This window comes from Microcaecilia unicolor, chromosome 1 (assembly GCF_901765095.1).
Source record: "Microcaecilia unicolor chromosome 1, aMicUni1.1, whole genome shotgun sequence".
Lineage (NCBI taxonomy): Eukaryota > Metazoa > Chordata > Amphibia > Gymnophiona > Siphonopidae > Microcaecilia > Microcaecilia unicolor.
Genome location: NC_044031.1, coordinates 703,007,684 through 703,029,184, shown reverse-complemented (window position 1 = coordinate 703,029,184; position 21,501 = coordinate 703,007,684). Strand labels below are relative to the sequence as shown.

The 21,501-nt window shown below is 43.9% G+C and overlaps 1 protein-coding gene across 1 annotated transcript in view; it reads right to left on the bottom strand.

Annotated features, from left to right (window-relative positions):
- ADAM10 (ADAM metallopeptidase domain 10) overlaps nucleotides 1-19,153 on the bottom strand; it is a 309,988-nt gene extending 290,835 nt beyond the window's left edge. The window contains exon 1 of the mRNA XM_030188829.1: nucleotides 18,892-19,153. Within this exon, the coding sequence (XP_030044689.1) occupies nucleotides 18,892-18,943 (52 nt within the window). The 5' untranslated portion in view covers nucleotides 18,944-19,153. The remainder of the gene's footprint in view (nucleotides 1-18,891) is intronic.
- Between the last annotated feature and the right edge of the window lie 2,348 nt (nucleotides 19,154-21,501).

Here is a 21,501-nt window from a genome sequence, read left to right as displayed (position 1 = left end):
CATGTGATTGATCTGAGTAGCAAAAAGATCCACCGAGGGGGGTGCCCTACGCTCAGAAGATGTTGCAGGCTACGCCCATGTTCAGTGACCATTCGTGAGGTTGTATTACTCTGATTAGCCTGTCGGCCAGACTGTTTACACCTGGCAGATAAGTAGCTTGGAGAAACATGCAATGACAGCATGCCCAAAGCCACAACTGAACAGCTTCCTGACACAGAGGGCAAGATCCGGTGCCCCCCGCTTGTTGGTGTAATACATTGCAACCTGATTGTCTGTTTGAATCAAGATGATTTGGTTTGACAGACGATCTCTGAAAGCCTTTAGAACATTCCAGATCGCTCGCAGTTCCAGGAGGTTGATCTGAAGACCTGCTTCCTGGAAGAGTCAGGCTCCTTGAGCTCCCCACCCTAGGAGGGATGCATCAATCGTCAGCACTTTTTGTGGCTGAGGAATTTGGAATGGTCATCCCATGGTCAAATTGGACCGGAGAGTTGGATCACATCCTCCAGATCCCCCGCAGCTTGATACCATTGGGAAGCTAGGGTCCATTGAGCTGATCTCATATATAGACGTGCCATGGGAGTTACATGAACTGTAGAGGCCATGTGCCCCAGAAGTCTCAACATCTGCCAAGCTGTGATCTGCTGAGAAGCTCAAACCATGGACACCAGGGACAGGAGGTTGTCTGCCCTTGTCTCAGGAAGATAAGCCCGAGCTGTCTTTATGTCCAGCAGTGCTCCAATGAATTCCAATTTTTGGACAGGAGTGAGATGGGACTTGGAGTAATTTATTACGAACCCCAGTAGCTCTAGAACCCGAATATTCATTCACATGGACTTCAGAGCACGATCCTCCGAGGTGCTCTTCACCAGCCGATCGTCAAGATAAGAAAACACATGCACTCCCAGTCTGCATAGCAACGCTGCAACTACAGCTAGACACTTTGAAAACACTCTGGGCGCAGATGCCAGACCAAAGGGCAGTACATGGTACTGAAAGTGCTATGTTCCCAGCCAAAATCGAATATACTTCCTGTGAGCTGGAAGTATCAGGATGTGTATCTAAGCATCCTGTAAGTCCAGAGAACATAGCCAATCGTTCTCCTGAATCATGGGAAGAAGGGTGCCCAGGGAAACCATCCTGAACTTTTCTCGGACTAGAAATTTGTTCAGGGCCCTTAGGTCTAGGATGGGACACATCCCCCCTGTTTTCTTTTGCACAAGAAAGTACCTGAAATAGAATCCTAGCCCTTCTTCCCCTGGTGGAAGGGGTTCGACCGCATGGGACTTTAGAAGGGCGGAGAGTTCCACTACAAGTACCTGCCTGTGCTGGGAGCTGTAAGAATGAGCTACTGGTGGGCAATTTGGAGGCTTGGACTATTTGAAGAACCCACCGGTTGGAGGTTGAGAGGCCACCTTTGGTGAAAAAACATTAACCTCCCCCCCAACCGGCAAGTCAACCAGAACGGACACTTTTACTGCAGCTAAGCTGAACTGGAGCCAGTCAAAAGCCCGTCCCTCAAGGGGAGCAGCTGGGGCCTTAGGCACATGCTGTTGACGAGAACAAGCACGCTAGGGCTGAGCCTGGGTAGGCTGTCGGGAAGCCAGAGTGTACCTACACCTAGCATAGGGAGCACTCCTCTTCCCCCCAAAATACCTCCTAGTTGAGGAGGTTGTAGCAAAAGACGCCCAGCGGGACAGAGAATCCATAGCATCATTATGCTACTTTATCTGGTCAACAAGATCCTCTATTTTTTTCACCAAAAAGGTTATCCCCCTGGCAAGGTACATCCGCCATTCGCTACTGGACTGAATGATCCAGGTCAGAGACACGCAGCCATGAGAGTCTACACATCACTATACCCTGAAGAGTCATAAGAGCCCCTGAACACGAATTTACGACACACCTTCTGCTGTCTGACCACCTGGCAAAAAGGCTCGGCCTGTTCCGGAGGGAGGGCGTCAACTAAGCTAGACAATTGGCTCACCAAGTTCCGCAAGTGGACACCCATGAAGAGCTGGTAAGATTGGATTCGGGCGGCGAGCATAATGGCCTGATACATCTTCCTCCCAAAAAAGTCCAATGTTCTAGCTTCTCTGCCTGGGGGCGCCAAGGCATAGTCTCTAGTACTCTTGGCTCTCATGAGGGCGGAGTCCACCACCATGGAATTGTGGGGTAACTGAGACCTCATCAATCCAGGTTCACTGTGGATCTGATACTGGGAATCGGCTTTTTTCGGGATCATGGGACCAGACAGAGGGTACAACAGGTTCTGCATAAGGACTTCCTTCAGTACCTTATGTAGAGGAGCCATCACAACCTCCCTAGGTGGAGGAGGATAGTCCAGGACCTCGAGTATCTCAGCCCTGGGCTCATCCTTAACCTCCATAGGAAAATGAATAGCCGCAGCAATTTGCCAGACAAAAGATGTAAAGGACAGACTCTCAGGAGGAGACAGTCTCCTTTCAGGTGGAGGGGAAGGTTCAGAGGGACTCCCATAGGACTCGTCAAAAGAAAAGTACCTGGTATCTTCCTCTGACTCCCACAAACGCTCCTCTTCAGTATAAGATAAGACCTCTCTCAGGGAACTCTGAGACTGAGCCTGCCTCGACGCCGAGGATAGATGTCCTCTATGGCAATGTCAAGAGGCCAACGCCTGCCTGGACTGCAGCAAAGCTTCCTCCACCGACGTCAAAGGGGAGTCGACCTGGGTGGCAGCCAACACCGATGCCGCAAGCGGCACCGAGAATGGGGACCTCACCACAAGTAAAGGGCCAGACGCCGCTGTATGGAAAGCACAAGCACCCCCGACACTGAAGCAGACTGGCGCAGTAGTCCTTCCAGAAGCTCTGGAAGTAGGACCCGAATGCACTCATCGAGAGCCGCCATCAGAGAAGGCTGCGGGATCGGTGGAACAACCAGTGGCAGAATCTGCCTAGGTTTGGGAGCAGTACCAAGCTGCCAGGAGACTGACGCATCAGCACCTCTTGTATAGAGGGGGAGCAGTTTTCTTGACGCCGATGCTTCTCGGGTGCCGAGTCCCTCGATGCCCCAGAGCTCCCGGCACCATGTTTAGAAGGAGATCGATGACTGTGCTTCTTCGCCTTCGCTCGACGCTCATCAGACTCCTCATCAGGACGATGTGGAATCCTCAGGGGACCTGCATAACAGGAGGCCTCGAGACACGTGGAGACCCACTCGATGCCTCACTGCTCCCAGTGCAACTCCATCTCTCAGCAGCCATTACCTCTGCTCCAGACATCAACACCGACTCCAACACCGCCAACCTTGGTGTCAATGTCGAAGAACCAGACCGAGCCCCAAAACGTTTCTCTCGCTGGGCTTCTCGAGACACTCGAGTCCGTTTCTTCATAAGAAGACACAGACTACAAGCGGCTAGGCTATGGTCGGGCCCAAGGCACTGGATACACCAAGAATAAGTATCGGTACCTGAGATGGTCCGGTTGCACCGAGTACAACGTTTGAAGCCGCTGGGCGTCTTCAATGACATGGGAGGAAAAACAGCTTCGGCAAAATCAAACGACGTGATTGTGCCAAAAAGAAAAGAGCACAAAAAGGGGAGAAACCCAACCGTGCGGCCAAAAGGCCGGCCGCGTCGAAAAAGAAAGAAAACTTAAAATTAAAAAGGAATATAGAACTAAGAAGAAAACAAAAGGAAGAAACTTGCCTTTGTACAACTACGAATACATATAGCATGTACTTATTTATTGTACTGGTGGTAATAGGAAGGTAAGAATAGCCATACTAGGTCACACCAATGGTCTATCCAGCCTAGCATCCTGCTTCCAACAGTGGCCAATCCAAGTCACAAGTACCTGACAGAAACCCAAATAGGGGAAACATTCCGGAATCCCAAACAATAACAAGATTCTGGAACCCCAAATAATAGCACCATTCCATGCAACCAATCCTAGGGCAAGCAGTGGCTTCTCCTATGTCCAATAGCAGATAGCAGACTATGCACATTTCCTCCAGGAACTTGTCCACACCTTTTTTTAAACCCAAAAGCAGTTTTACGTATTATATACAGGTACTTATTTTGTACCTGGGGCAATGGAGGGTTAAGTGACTTATCTAGTCACAAGGAACTGCAGTGGGAATTGAACCCATTAAGTTACTCCTGTTCTCCACAACAGACTGATGAACTGAGCAATTCATATGTGGTTTGTTTGGGGTTTTTTAATTGTGCGTATATCCCTGCTGTAGTCTCAGGGCAAAACATGGCCACATCATTATTATGTGCAAACAAACCACTACAATAAAAACAACAAAACCAAAAAGGAAAAATACATAACCAGCAGACCTATCAAATCAGAGTGGTTTAAAAATAAAACTTGCATAAAACCATTAAACCTCATTAACACTTTAGGCTCAAATGTTTATTTTCTAATCCAATTCTGGAACACCAAGCAAAAACGAGTGGACATATTTACTTATTATAAAACCAGTCTACCAAAATAAATCTAGTTGCCCCTTATTCAATCTCTGCTTCCTTACCTGGGCCCTTATCTCTAAAATATTATGAACCAAATACCAGTTCTCTTATTCTTCAGCATATTCACCTAGTAACAGAAAGGTTTTAACCAATTTACAAAAATCCTTAGTTAACCATGTCTATTCTGATTTCCTTGAACACCCACTTATTCTACCACAAACAGTGATACACATTTTGGGCCTGGCGGTTCCAGAAGAGAGAGTCACTGGTGTTTCTTCTTTCTCCATCTTTGCTAGTATAGTTTCTCTTTGGAAACCACCTTGTAAACTATGGGGTAGATTCAAGAAAGTGCACCACAAATTAGGCACAAAAACTATAGGCACTAAGCCCCAATTCTATGATAGCATCTGCGTGCAAAATTGCCATCATACAATAGAATTTAAGTTGATATCCCTGCGCCTAACTTTAGGCATCAGCACTTAAACATGTCAAAGGCAGGTGTAAATGGTCACACACCTGACAGTATTCTATAACTTATGCATGCAACTGCAAGACATGCTCCTGATCTGCCCATGTGCACACCCCCTTTGAAGTTGCGCACTATAGCAGTTGGGTGCTATTTTATAAACTAGCACCTAATTGCAGTTATGTGCATAACTACAAAGTGCCAATGAGTACCAATTAATGTCAATTTAGGGCTATTAATGGAACTTAAGGCCAACTGGTGCCTAATTTAACAAGTTAAGAATGCAAGTGACACTATGCTATAGCTTGCACAAATTTTCAATGCTAGTCAGAAGTTTGGGCACACAACTTTGTAGAATCTGGCCCTATGTGACCAAAAGATAGTAAGTGTATCAAGCTGCTGAATAAACTAAATATAAAACCTACCTACCTCTTGCCTACATATGTAATAGATATTAACGGTGTTATTGATAACTTGCATCTTTATGTTCACATACACTCAAAACAAACCCGTCACCTGCTTTTAGATCCCTGGAAAACAAAGTTGAACAAAGCATTGAGTTACAACTTCTCTTAAGCATATAAAGCTCTGCTTTCCAAGGAATATTTTGATCCATTAGTCTCTGTTTCAGAAGATTAATCAAACCCTTAAGACTAGGGCTCCTACAGTTCTTCTGCTGAGATCAGGAGTGTAACATGTCAGCATTTCTCCTAAAAGTAAACCAACTGGACTGCAACATTATAGCTAGAACATACACTTGAGTTAGAAAGGAAGAGAAGCTACACAAATTCAGAATGGCAAATAGGTGAACGATTATGAAACACACGTTAAAACTAATCAAACCAGTTAAATCTCATTCATAAAATGCTGTAAGGCCTGAAAAAAAAAAAAAAAAAAAAAAGATTAAAGTTAAATCCACTAGAGCTATTTTTGGTATTATGAAGACAGCCTAAAAATCTAATTTATGTTCCAACTGCTGGTAAATAGTTTAAACTTAGATCATCAAGATATCTATTACTTTCTCACCAAAGCAGAGCATGCAGGCGCTTCAAAAATGGCGGCCATGGACATGCGGGTCAATGGAGGGAGTGCAGAGTCCGCCAAAAGCTTTGTTTGCTGCCCTGCTGACAAAGTTGGAGGTGGTGGCGTGCCAAGATCGGTCAGCAGGATCTGGAGGAAAAGGCACGAGACCACACAGCACACACTTTTTATAATTCTAGTGCAAACATGCATCTTAAGCCATCTAGACTATTGCAATGCCCTTTATGTCTCTCTTACGTTAAAATTTCAATTCAAATTACAATTACAGAATACAGCTGCAAAACATCTGACAGCTCAACTGCTGCACTTGTTGCTTTACACTGGCTCCCTATTCATTCCAGAGTTTTGTTTAAGTCAGCCTGCTTATTTTTCAAAATGTTTGATGGATCTGCTCCAGAATATTTTTAAATTTGATTTATTTTCTTCTTGCAATCGAAATTCTGAAAGTAAGGAATTTGTTCTGTCTTACTGCTCTCTTTTCTTAGTGTTAGATAGATGCAAACAGATTTTGGAGATGTCTTTCTGCTTTCAGGCACCACATTTCTAGCTTTCGTTTCCTTTAGAAATGCATAGGTCTTCCAGTTATCTCTCCTTGAGAAAGCAGTTAACGACCTCTCTGTTTATACAGCTTAAGTAATAAACATTTACCTTTTTTCCGGTTATAATTTCTTTTTGTTAAACCACTTTGAACCTCTGTTAAGCGGGAGTTAGTGGTATACAAGAAATACATCACATCACCCGAAACTGCTCAGCAGCTCACACACCTGGAACAACACTTAGCCAGACTTTGGTCCTGGGGAACTGAGGAACTGAGTTCGATTCCCACTTCAGGCACAGGCAGCTCCTTGTGACTCTGGGCAAGTCACTTAACCCTCCATTGCCCCATGTAAGCCGCATTGAGCCTGCCATGAGTGGGAAAGCACGGGGTACAAATGTAACAACAACAACAAAAAAATTCATAGTGGTAGCCATTGAAGCATATTTTCAAAGCACTTAGCCTTCCAAAGTTCCATAGGTTTCTATGGAACTTTGGAAGGCTAAGTGCTTTGAAAATATGCCTCATAATCACCCAAGAGGCATTAAGAAATTATAAAGCACTTACAGTGAGGAGCTTTCAAGCTAAGTCATTAGCAGAGACACAATAACTCCAAACTGTGCTCACTCAGCTCACCCTAACAGCAAAACATTTTGTTTGTTAACCTCTTAAAGAGGATGGAGATTTTCCACCTCAGGGAAAAAAACGAATGCCAAAACACTATGGAGAGCAAGGACATAGGGGGAGGCAGGATGGGGTGGGACCCGGTGCCACCAGGTGAACTCCAGAGATCAGTCACAACCCTGCAAACACCCAGGCTCGATTGTACCTTAGGTACAGGCCAGCTAGCACCAACAGAGCTGTACAGGATACATCTATCCACCTGTTGAGAGAGAGAATACTACAAATGAGGCTGCTACACAGGAGGCTATATGGTCTCTCTATACCCACCTGCCAGTAGATGGACATAACCCGTAAGTCTCTGGATTTATCTGTGGAGCGACATGAAAACCCATTTCAGCACAGGGAAACAATATTTATTCCCTCCCATGAGTTTGTATGATATGGTATTATTGATATCAAGATACTGTAGAGCCGGTCAATATTGTGTATCTGGATTTTCAGAAGGCATCTGACAAAGTACCTCATGAAAGACGCCAGAGGAAATTGGAAAGTCATAAGATAGGAGGTACTGTTCTAATGTGGATTAAAAACTGGTTAAAGGATGGAAAACAGAGAGTAGGGTTATATGGTCAGTATCCTCAATGGAGAAGGGTAGATAGTGGGGTTCCACGGGGGTCTGTGTTGGGACCGCTGATTTTTAACATATTTATAAATGATCTAGATATGGGAATAACTAGTGAGGTAATTAAATTTGCCGATGACACAAAGTTATTCAAAGTTGTTAAATCACAAGAGGACAAGAGGATTGTGAAAAATTAATTTACCACTGCCTCAGAGAATGAAACATCAGAGAAATAGATGGGTCACAGTAGGCTCTGGTAGACTAAGATCTGTGACACAGAAACACTCGCCCTTCCAAGCTTTGCCCCTGTCAAATTCTTTTGCAGCATTGCATCATGATAGCGAAAAAAGGAGTACTGTGGTAGAACCAAAAGCAATGAAAATAGCACAACCCCAGAAACATCCCCAACTAATGACAGAATTGTGAAAAGCAGAAAATTATTACTGCTCGGAGACTCCATTATCAGAGGCATTAACTTAGGAGCACAGTTCAGGGGTTCCAACGTAGTGAAATGTCTTCCAGGATCTTCAGCCACAAGATGTACAGACCAAATACTGAAAGTGATCCGAGGGCAATTTTCGATCAAGATGGCGTCAAGGGGAGGAGCAGCGTTTTGAGGCTCTGAGACTCGAGGAAGCTAGCTTGGCGTTTTTCCTTTCCCTACCTTAATAATGGTTAAGAGGAAAGGAAAGATTGGTGCTAAAGCCGTTTCTAGCACAGGGGACACCGTACCGCTAAAGCAGCCTACCTTAGAAGACTTCGGGCTACAAACGCTGGGATCACAAGCTTCAGCCTTGGTTGGATCTCCGAAGCAACATCTTGTCGGAGATCTTGGCGTGGAGGCGATTTCGCTGAGTCCGCCTAGTAGAGTTGCGCCGCCGAGACCGGGTGGAGAGACGGACCCTACAGGAAAACTTCATTTTGATAGTTTTGAAGTTGCTAGCGGCCCTGTGGGATATTCGACGCCAGACGTGGCGACGTCTGAGCGCAAGGCGGGAAGAGGGGAGATTGTACCCGCTTCTATTCAGACGCCTTCACCAGTGGGACTCGGCGAATTAATTAGACCACCAACAGTAACATTGGATACCTTATGGGATGCCATTCAGATAATGAATGTTTCACTGCAAAAGATTTCTTCTGAATTAACTGCTGAAGTGAAGGAAGTAAAAAACTCTCAACAACTAATGGAGTCGAGAACGGCGAAGCAAGAAGAAAAAAGTGAGTTAAACTCTCTTGCAATTAAAAAATTACAAACTCTAGTTGACAATGTTCTTTTGGAGAAAGAAAGGGATCAAAGGAAAGTGGAATTTTTGGACAATCAACTCAGACGGAATAATTTACGATTCTTAAACTTTCCTAAAACCCCTTTGTTATCTCCACTAGAGATGCTACAGAAATATTTCCTAGAAATCTTAAAGATTCCAAAAGAAGTTTTTCCTCCGATTGTTAAATTATACTACATTACTGGAATTAAAACAAATCAGGAGGTTGCTCCTGATTTAAACCTTACTCAATTTCTTGAAACATCACTAGAGTCAATAACTGAACGCACTACTCTTCTGGTTTCATTTGCCTTCGAGACTGATCGCAATAATATATTTCGCCTTTACTTCAAATTCAGGGAAGCTCCTTTTTTCGGCTCAAAGATACAGATTTTTCCAGATGTCAGCAAATTCACACAAAAGAAAAGGCGAGAATTTTTGGGGCTTAGGTCTCGAACTCTCTCCCTGGGAGGAACATTTAAGTTGAAATTTGCATGCAGATGTCTTGTTTCTTTTGGTAATATATACTATGTTTTCTTTGATCCTGAAAAATTGAAGCTCCTATTAATAAGTAAAGAAAGCAGGGATCTTCAAGTTTCTGAGACACCCATGGGGAGTTGAAACCGCAGGCTAACTTGTGATTCTGTCCTCCTAATGTCTATTGTAAGAGTTTCTTTACTCTTTTATTTCCTTTGACTAATACTTTGTATCTTGATCATTAATAGTGGACTAAGTATAAAAGAAATCTTTTGAAAATCCATGGAGATGTAAATGGATGATTCTTTAATCTTTGGATGTATTTCCCGATTTCTATACATTTATTATTGTGAATGTATTAATTTTGAAATTTAATAAATAAATATTTAAAAAAAAAAAAAAAAAAAGAAAGTGATCCGAGAAGAGAGCGAGGTTTCTAACGCTGATGTTGTAATTCACCTGGGGACAAATGACCTGGCCAACAATAGCAAGTTTACAGCACAGAGAGCGTTACAGAAGTTTGGGGAGGGACTGAAATCTTTGATTCGGACTGTGGCTTTTTCTGAAGTAATTCCTACGTTGGGGCGGAGAGAGGAAAGACTACGCAAAACAGAGGAATTCAATAAGTGGCTTGAGTCTTGGTGTAAAGAAGAAAGTTTTAGATACATAGGAGAATGGGGTAATACGTGGAAAAGTAACAGGCTGTACTGTAATGATGGGCTACATATTTCTGTGATGGGAAAAAGGATCTTGGGGAGAAATTCAGACAGTATGTTTCTAGACATTTAAACTAGAGGGTGGGGGTGACAAAAGGAAACAGGGGATTTCGGAAAGTCACCCCCAGAATAAACATGATGGCAGATGGAAAGGTCATGTAAATATAAAAAAACACCCAAACTCACTAAGCACATGGAAAGCTATGTGCACAAATGCTCGTAGTCTAAGTAAAAAGGTTCAAGACTTGCAAGCCCTGATGTTTGAAGAAAACTTGGATATTGTTGCTATTACGGAGACATGGTTCAATGATTCTCATGAATGGGATGTGACTGTACCGGGCTATAACCTTTTTAGGAAGGATAGAGAGGGCCGAAGAGGTGGAGGAGTGGCTCTGTATGTGAGAGAGAATATCAGAGCGGCTGAAATGTGGGGAACCTGGGGAAAAGAAGAAGCTTTATGGATCGTCCTGGAAAGAGAAGACGGATGAAGATAAAGCGAACGTGCTAAACAATTATTTCTCTTCGGTGTTGCCAAATGAATCTTATTGACTTTTTTGACTGGGTGACCAAAGAACTGGATGAGGGATGTGCGCTAGACGTAATCTACTTGGACTTCAGCAAAGCTTTTGATAGTCCCCCACAGAAGACTCATGAATAAGCTGAAAGGGTTGAACTTAGGACCGAAAGTGGTGAACTGGATAAGAAACTGGTTGACCGACAGGTGGCAGAGGATGGTGGTAAATGGAATCCGCTCGGAGGAAAGGAAGGTGAGCAGTGGAGTTCCTCAGGGGTCAGTGCTGGGGCCTATTCTGTGGGAGATATATTTGTGGGAGATACTGCTGAAGGGTTGGAAGGAAAGGTGTGCCTTTTTGCGGATAACACGAAAACAGCCAATAGAGTGGATATCCTGGAGGGAGTAGAAACGATGAGAAGGTATCTCCAAACGTTAGAAGAATGGTTGAGGGTCTGGCAGTTAAAATTTAATACCAATCCAAAAGATAGGGGATAAAGAATCTACACCAGAGTTATAACTATACTATAATACTAAAAACTCCAGCAATATACCAAAACCTTTACTTTTTATTGTCGCCAATTACATTTATTACAAAACAGATGACATACGTCATCTAACTGCACTCATATTGCTGGGGTTTTTAGTATTATAGTTAAAATTTAATGCCAAGAACTGTAGAGTGATGCACTTGGGGTGCGGAAACCCAAAAGAGATACCGGATAGGAGGGGAGAGATTAGTAAGCTCGACTCAGGAGAGAGACCTTGGGGTGCTGGTGTCGGAGGATCTGTAGCTGAAGAAACAATGCAACAAGGCGACGGCCGTGGCCAGAAGGATGCTAGGCTACGTAGAGAGGGGCATAACCAGCATATGATGGTGCACCGGGCCCACGTCTTATAGTTTGTTGTTTCAGGCTGGCTGGGTGGCGTTACTGAGGCTTTTTTTCTCTACCTTCTAAGTACTTGGTTGTATTTGCCTGTTTTGGCGACAGTGTTGGTATCTACATTTTTGCAGTCTTTGTGCTGCTTGGTTTGATTTTCACACTGAATTCTAAAGCTTAGGTGGACTATCAGTTAAAATTTAATGCCAAGAAGTACAGAGTGATGCACTTGGGGTGCAGAAACCCAAAAGAGAGATACTGAATAGGAGGGGAGAGTTTAATAAGCTCGACTTAGGAGAGAAACCTAGGGGTGTTGGTGTTAAGAGGATCTGAAAGTGAAGAAACAATGTGATAAGGCGACGGCTGTGGCCAGAAAGGTGCTAGGCTGCATAGAGAGGGGTAAACCAGCAAAAGAGGAAGGAGAAACAGAGGTGATATGATACAGACGTTCAAATATTCGAAAGGTATTAATCTGCAAACGAACCTTTTCTGGAGATGGGAAGGCGGTAGAACTAGAAGACATGAATTGAGGTTGAAGGGGGGCAGACTCAGGACTAATGTCAGGAAGTATTTTTTCACGAAGAAGGTGGATATGTGGAATGCCCTCCCGTGGGAGGTGGTGGAGATGAAAACGGTAATGGAATTCAAACATGCATGGGATAAACTACTACTACTACTTAACATTTCTAAAGCACTACTAGGGTTACGCAGCGCTGTACAATTTACATGGAAGGACAGTCCCTGCTCGAAGAGCTTACAATCTAAAAGACAAATGTACAGTTAATCTGATAGGTCAGACAGATTGGGGCAACCTATTTGTTCGAAAGGTTAGGTTCCGAATGCAGCATTGAAGAGGTGAGCTTTAAGCAAGGATTTGAAGATGGGTAGGGAGGGGGCTTGGCGTAGGGATTCAGGAAGATTGTTCCAGGCATAGGGTGAGGCAAGGCAAAATGAGCGCAGCCTGGAGTTGGCAACGGTGGAGAAGGGTACTGAGAGGAGGGATTTGTCATGTGAGCGGAGGTTACGGGCAGGAACGTAGGGGGAGATGAGGGTAGAGAGGAGCAGCAGAGCGAGTGCATTTGTAAGTAAGGAGGAGAAGCTTGAATTGGATGCGGGATAAACACAAAGGAATCCTGTTTAGAAGGAATGGGTCCATGGAATCTTAGGGGAGATTGGGTGGCGACGCCGATAATTGGAAACAAAATGGGAGCTGGGCAGACTTCTACGGTCTATGCCCTGATGGTGACTGAATAGATAGGGATGGGCTGGAGTGTAAATTTTAAGGGGCTTCAATATTAGCTTCAGTACTAAGTTACAAGACAACCTTACAAGACTGGGAGACTGGGCATCCAAATGGCAGATGATGTTTAATGTGAGCAAGTGCAAAGTGATGCATGTGGGAAAGAGGAGCCCAAACTATAGCTATGTGATGCAAGGTTCCACGTTAGGAGTCACCAATCAGGAAAAGGATCTAGGAGTCATTGTTGACGATACTTTGAAACCCTCTGCTCAGTGTACTCTGGCAGTAAAGAAAGCAAACAGAATGTTAGGTATTATTAGGAAAGGAACAGAAAATAAAAATGGGGATGTTATAATGCCTTTGTATCTCGCTCCATGGTGTGACCGCATGTTGAATACTGTGTGCAATTCTGGTCGCCGCATCTCAAAAAAAATATATATATATAGCGGAATTAGAAAAGGTGATCAGAAGGGCGATGAAAATGATAAAGGGGAGTGGAGGAGTAGCCTAGTGGTTAGTGCAGTGGACTTTGATCCTGGGGAACTGAGTTCGATTCCCACTGCAGTTCCTTGTGACTCAGGGCAAGTCACTTAACCCTCCATTGCACCTGGTACAAAATAAGTACCTGAATATATGTAAACCACTTTGAATGTAGTTGCAAAAACCTCAGAAAAGCAGTATACCAAGTCCCATTTCCCTTCCCTATGAGGAAAGGCTGAAATGGATTGGGCTCTTCAGCTTGGATAAAAGACAGCCGAGGGGAGATATGATAGAGGTATATAAAATAGAGTGGAATGGATAGATGTGAATCGCTTGTTTACTCTTTCCAAAAATACTAGGACCAGGGGGCATGCGATGAAGCTACAAAGTAGAAAATTTAAAACAAATTGGAGAAAATATTTCTTCACTCAACGTGTAATTAAACTCTGGAATTTGTTGCGAGAGAATGTGGTAAAAGCAGTTAGCTTAGCAGAGTTTTATATTTAAATCTGTTTATTAAGTTTTACAAAATGAACATAGAAGGAACATTTCTAATACATAGAGAAATCTATGACAAAATCTCCAAGACAAATCAAAACAGTACATTACAAAGGGGCTTGTGTCTCATAGCCCCGTACCTATACTCCCTCCTTCTGTAGAAACCAACGATATAATCACACTGTGCAGCTGATCCTAACGTCTATGATCGGGCGGGTTGGTTAAACAACTTGCTGCGGTTATTGAGAAGAACTGTCATACAGAAATAGATATCTGCTAGCTGCTATTGTTCGCCAGACTGTAATGCAGACTTGAAACAGTTCAAACTTACAGCGCTTTCTCAAAGCAGTGGAAACTTGTCCATCACCCAGATAACACAGCGGATCTGCACCCCATGAGTTGCAAACTTTAAGCTTAATGTACCCCGAAACACCCCCTCCCTCCCCATCCCCCCTCCACCCATTCCTTAGATAGACAAGACCTAATCAGGAGTAACCACAGTAGCCTCTAACAAACCCTGTAACCTTTAACTGGAGTTGATAAGCAGACTTCTCCCCCGTGGGCTCAGCATTTGTAAATAAGGGGACCAAACCTGAAGGAATTGCCTTCTACGTTTAACTGGTGTTTTTGAATCTCGGGCTTCCCACGAGGCCAAGATATGTACCGGGTTTCTCCAGTGCCAGTAGGCAAGTGCTTCCAGAGAAGCCCAATATTGCATAATACATTTGCGAGCCACCAAACTCAGTTTCCTGCATAAAAGAGCCGCCGGCGCCTTGAGGGGGGCAAAGGCCCTAGACTGATCCAGCAAAAATTGCCTTTCGGTTCCCTGGATTTTATTGCCTAGCTGTATTAAAAATTCACGAACACGTTGCCAAAATGCCCGCACCTTAGGACATTGCCAAAGGGCATGGTAGAACGTGCCTGGTCCCCCATCACATTTAGAACAGTTAGCGCTTTCTGACCTCTGCATATGAGCCAGCTGTGTTTTGGTCATGTGTCCCCTCAGTATAACCCTGTACCCACACTCTCTCGGTCTTTCATCCGTGACTAACTGTCGGATCCAGGACGCTAGTGAAGTCCCAAGGTCTTGCTCCCATTTCAATTTAATTTCCTCATATTGTTTTGTCGGTCTCTCACGGACCAGGGCCCCATATAAATCAGATATCACGTGCCTTTCTGACGCCAGGTCAATGAAGAACCCCTGCATCTTGTCTCCTAAACGGCCTCTCAAGGCATCCTGAGTCAGCATCTGCATGTAGTGTTTAATTTGTATGTAAGCAAACTGATTCCCCCAGTCAGACCCTATCTTATCTTTTAAAGCAGCATATGGTAATAATTCTCCATTCTCCTGCAGCAGGTGCTCCAGCTTCTTAATGCCTCTCCGTCCACAGTCTTCAAATATCGGGTTACCCATTCCTGCTTCAAATGCAACATTACCCACAATCTGAATTTGATCAGAGATATTCGGATGTCCCCCTAATTGTCCGACCCACCACTGCCATGCCATGCGAAGGGGGTGGAGCAATATGCTTCTTTTGAGATGTGGGGGTATTTTATTACAGGATAGATGAAATAGGGCAATCATGTCATGTGGTGCAAAAAAGGCTCGTTCAAACGATGTAGGCATGTAATAATGTGTTGTGTAAAGCCAGACTCTCACGTGCCGTAATAGGCAGGCTTGATTATATAAAAACAGGTCCGGGAATCCTATGCTCCCCTGTTTCCAATCACCTACCAACAAGTCCTGCCGCAACCTTGCCTTCTTACCAACCCAACAAAACTGGCAGCACAAACGATTTACACATTTCAAATCTGTCTTCGATAAACGAATGGGCAGAGTTTGTAAGGCATATAGCCAACGTGGGAAAATCACCATCTGTATCTAGTGGACCCGCCCTAACAAAGACAGTGGTAATCCTTTCCAAGAGTCCAATTTTTCCCTGGTATAATCTAAGAGGGCCCTGATGTTTAATTGATGTAGTTCTGTGGTGTGCATTGTAAGTCTAATCCCAAGGTACTTAAAAGAATGGTTTGCCCAGCATAAGGGAAATTCATCCTCCCAGTCCTCTCCGCCCTCTGCCAGGGATGCCAGGGCATCAGACTTATCCAAGTTGATCCGAAAGTCCGCATAGTCTCCAACAGCGTCTCTAACGACGCCTTCGGGGACGTAAGGTGGACCAAGAGGTCATCCGCAAAAGCTGCAATTTTAAATGTCTGTGTGCCCAGTGCTTAGCAGAGTTTTAAAAAGGTTTGGATAGCTTCCTAAAAGTCCATAAGCCATTATTAAAAATGGACTTGGGAAAATCCACTGCTCATTTCTGGGATAAGCAGCATAAAATGTATTGTACTGTTTTGGGATCTTGCCAAGTACTTATGACTGGATTGGCCACTGTTGGAAACAGGATACTGGGCTTGATGGGTCTGTCCCAGTATGGCAACACTTATGTACTTAAAATGCAAAGTGGGGCCCCCCTGTCATAAGATGTGAGATATTTCATAGAACTGTAATTTAAAATAAAAACAGCTGACTTCACTACACTATTGGGGGAGGGGGTGGAGTGATAGGATATAAAAGTTATTTCAAAGAAAAAAAAAAAAGGAGGATTGGGGGGGGGGGGGGGGGGGGGAGGGCGGCAATACAAAACACCACTACAGAACCGAGGCCCCTATGCTCAAAGCTTACCGTGCTTGCAACATTTGATCTAGACTGGTTGTAGCCAGTCTAGTGGGCATGTTATTCAGCATCTAATGCACAAAGGGTTTCCGTGTCGCTTTTACTGTTTGCCATAGAAGCTACCAATAATCCTATGCAAATGTATTACTTCAAGCTCATTAGTATTAAAATCAGCATTCCAAGTGATGCACAGACATTTATGTATACTACAAAGAAAGAAGTGCCTACCTTTAAAATGCAAAATTTTCCAGCAGAGCTGTCATTGCATGAGGGTAACTTCTTAGTGAAGAAGTCTGCTTGCATTTTTTAATAGTATCTGTACGTGTGTGAAATGTGCCATGTGCATGTATTATGCGTGTGTGTCCTGCACATAACAGTATTATTAAAAAGTTATGGGGGAAAAAAACAAAGCAAACTCCGAATGTGACTGGACGCACACTTTTCCTGGGAATGCGCAGAACATCAATGCATAACGACAGACTGTTCTGCACATGTGCTAGGCACTTTCCCTATTAAGCCACTTGCAGAATTTCTGTGCATCTCATTTGCATGCAATTTCCTTTGAACATCAATTGCCGTTTCGAAATCAGAAAGTTCAACTGCAGCTATAGATGTATACGGTATTTAACGGCGACTTTTGAGCGTGCGCCTTTGTGTCACTACTTTTCTTCCACCTGGTATGCTTTCCCATCTACATTCCTACTTTTCCAGCAAAAAACACATCCAGCTGATTCTCGTGTTGAGTGTCTCACAACTAGAATGATGTTAATTAGATTAAGCACCTACCTAGGGGCAATGCCAGAGAGATATAAAGCTAGCCCAATAATATTTCTTCACACTATCAAATATTATAGATAAGTTTATTTTATAAAGTCACGTCACCCTTTTTAAAATAATCCTTCAATGTCAACTAAGCAGTTCCAGTGCACTTAAAGGATAATCCACCCTGGAGTTAAACAAAAAGGTAAAAAGGTGTGGCAGTCCTACTTTTACTCCTAACAGTGGTGTGATCAAATTAAGAGAATACTGGGTAGGTTATGCATGAGAACTAAATAAATAAGTTTATTTTTCACTAGATAACATCCATCATTTTGCCCCTAAACTATAAAAACCAGAAAAACTTTTATCAGTGTGTTTCCATGCTAAACAGCTCTTTAATTTTTTTCCACACCTTCTGGAGACCAGAGCACACACTAATGATGTACCTTCTCAGTTCAAAGACAAAATAAAGCAAACAAGATTTAAGATAGGATTTCATTTACATTACTTTTTATAAGGGCAAAGCTGCAAATAAGGTTCTAATGTTCTTTCCTAAGATGCTAAAATAAGAAATTTAGACCAACTGATGAAATTAAAATTAACTGCTCTACTAAGTGATCCTTTAATGAAGTGTGGGGATAGCAATAATAGGCTGAATGGATATCTTAATAATTTTTACTTGGTTATAAGCACCACGTACAAAATTAGCAATGGTTTACATAAGAGAAGACTAAGGGCTTAATCTTAACTATGTCCATTCGCGAAAACAGACACAACCCTGCATTATCCTGGGCTACTACCTAAAGTTCTCCTTTCTCCCACGTATTTTTAATAACATCTTCTTACATTCAAAATGTAGTTTTAAAAATTAGCAGGCAACAAGACATTTTTCCAAGCAAAAACCTGCAATTTGTGTGATACTTTCCTCAAGCTTCCGAGAGATTAAAACAAATTAAAACTGTTGTATGCAGCCCTGTCACACAAATTACATACAAGAAACCCTGCAGCAGAAGCCAAGAAACGAAAACAAAATTACAGTTACTGTATTGCTCTCCATCAGTGCAAATCCTTACGACAGCAATCCTTTCAGGCTCACACAAAAATGCACAACCCAGTTGAATCCAGGAAAAATCTCTTTCCATGTCTGAACAAAAGGACAAAACGAACAACAAAAGAAAAAAAAACTTCCCAGTATCTAAATCCCTCTGCTTTATTCATCCCAGGCCATGAACGCTGTGGGTGAGAAAAGGGGAGGGGAAAAAGCAAAGGAAAAATAAGAGATCCAGCACCGATTCACTGCCTCTTCAACCTGCAATAACCAAACCCTCCATCTTCCTTTATTATCGACACGGCCGCCGAATGAGGAAGTGCTGACAACTCTGCACCAATCATACCCTCAGTAACAGACTTCCACCGCTTATTCGTGCTTTAGGCTTAAACAAAAAGACAGGGAAGGAAGAAAACAGGCTCCGTACTAGCTTGGATTATTTATTAATCCGAAAGGCATTTCAACTGGATGCCTGATTGTCGTAAAGGCAGCACGCAGCGCCGCAGTTTCTTTTCCTCCAGTCCCCTTACCCTTCCTCCCCAGCCAGCACCCTCCCCGAGTCTCTTTCTCCGCCGTGGCCCAACGGGCCCCAATGCCTTACCTCCCGAACTTGCTGCCCAGGCGAGCAGCAATAACGCACTGAGAAGCCCCATGTTCGTCTAGTCCCAAGGGAGATGGGGAAGAAGTAGCACTAAAACATTGACCCTGGTAAGCTCGAATTCCTCCGGTTTGATTGTTGTTCTCTTGTTGGGTACGGCGGGAAGTCTACTGTATTGTAATTTAGTGTTATTTTGTCGGTGCAGTTCCTGGAAACGAGACCACCCGGAACCCGGTCGCCGTCCTCGCTCCGTACTTCAGCGCTACCCGCGCAGTGCCCTCCTTCCGCATGACGTCATCGCGGGGTGAGGAGGGGTCACCCCGACCCCGCCTCCTTCTCTCTTTCCTCGTATTACAGAGGAGTGAGGCCTTCACGCTTGGGAAAGTAATGTGCCGGTATCTTAAAGTGGCAGTGCTACCCTGCCAGTGTAACGCCGCCGGAGGCGAGGGCTGAGCGCGTCTGAGAAAAAGGGAGCAGCGATAAGCAAGTGGGTGGTGGTTGTTTCCTCTCTGTTTCTGGAGAGGCAGTCTCAATTCCTATATTGGGCTCCTTCCAGTTCTCAAATGTAATGTAAGTAGTAGTAGTAATGTATGGTTTGGGTTTTCAGGGTATCCCTAATGAATATGAATTTAACGTAGTTGGATCTCCAACTCCATGGTAATGTATGCAAATCTATGACTTGGGGGTCAGTGTTTTTGAACTTTTTACTACAGAGATCCGGGAGAATCTCCGTCGTTTACCTTTTCCCTATAGTTTGCACATTCATCAGCAAATACCAGCCCTGTTTGCGGAGCTCGAAAACCGTCAGATAATACAGTGGTTTTTGTAAAAAGAGCAAAACAGGTAGTGATGCTTTCCCTTTACACCACACAATTTTGATAATAGGTTTGCCTGTCAATGAAGAGTGATATATCAAATAAAATTAACCTAACTCAGTACTATGGAAGTGATTTATTCATTTCAAATGACAATTTCTCATGACAAGCAGAATTTTTCTTATTGCTATTATTCTTTGCTGCCAAAACTAAGGGGTCCTTTTACAAAGCTGTGGTAGTGCTATCATGAGTGTAGTGCGCACCAAATCAACACTATTGCCCAGTTAGCGCACCCACCCAGCTGTAATTTCGAAGTTGGCACATGCAGTTTCCCAAAGTAGAAAATATTTTTCTATTTTCTACTACAAGGGGGCATTTCCAGCAGTGGCGTGGCGTGGCCTGGGTGGGCCCAGGCCCATCCACTTTGGACTCAGGCCCACCCAGTAGCCACACACCTATGATGTGGCTGGCAGGGATTCCCAAGCCCCACCAGCTGAAAACTCCCAACAACTGTTCCTCCTGCATACCTTGTAAATAGCAGATCTTCAACTGCAGCAAGCAGTGACTGATATATACTGCTCGCACCAACCCCACAGCCTTCCCTCTGACATATTCCTGCCTATCCAGAAATAGGAGGTTGCATCAGTGGGAAGGCTGTAGGGCCAACATGAGCAGTGTGTATTAGTTGCTGCTCGCTGCCAATGAAAATCTGCTATGTAAAAGGTATGTGGGAGAGGGGGGATGTTTGAGAGACCAAATGGCATGCAGGTGATCAAAGAAAAGACCAAATCACCTGTGGGACAGGGCGGGGTTCTTCTGCCCACCCATCTTGGACCCAGGCCCACCCAAAATTGGGTGTCTGGCTACACCCCTGGTTCCCAGTGGTAATCAGCAGCATAGGAGCCGGCTCTGTAGGTGCTATGGGTGCTTGAGCACCCCCAATATTGAGAAAATTCCTTGTATGTGACCAGGGAGGGGTTATTTCCACTGGGCTTAGCACCCCCAGTAATTTTGAAAAGTTGGCTCCCATGATCAGCAGTGTGGCCATATTGGAGTGTGCTGCATGAGTACAGTGCATGTACCCTTAATCTAGGGTTACCATATTTGCCCTAAGAAAAAAAGAGGTCACACCCCAACCCCTGTTACACCCTGCCCCACCCCCTGTGCAAGACCTCTATGGAAATCTCGTGAGGCCGCCGCTTAAACGCTTAGCAGCCATTTTGAAGTGGCGCCGAGAGCAAGGCAGTCTGCAGATGCACTGGGAGGAAAGAGGGGGCTCTTTCCTGCCCCGAAGAGGTCACTAGACCACCAGGGCACCATACTAAGGTAAAGGAGAAGAAAAATAGCTCCAGTATACCCAAAATGACAGAAACCAAATTAGCATACAGACCAGGAATTGGGAGAACAATCTTGCCAAACCTGAAACAGTGTGTTCTCAAAATCTCAGAACCTAACAAACAGATCCCTATTCAGACACTTGGCCTTGCAGTCAAACATGCAGAACAAAGATGGCCCCTCTTCAAATTCTTCAAAAATTAACCTGAAATCATAAGAAGCTAGACTCTGCATGCAGAACAATACCAGAAAAACAGAAAGAAACACATTGCTATACATTGCAAAATAAGACAACAGATGTAAATTCTTAAATTGGACATATTCCAAACACTAATGAAAATAACAAGATTTTTTTCTACCTTTGTTGTCTGGTGACTTTTTCTGATCATGTTGGTCCCAGTCTCTGATTCTGCTGCTCTCTATCTGTTCTCTTAACTCCATTTCCAGGGCTTCCTTTCCATTT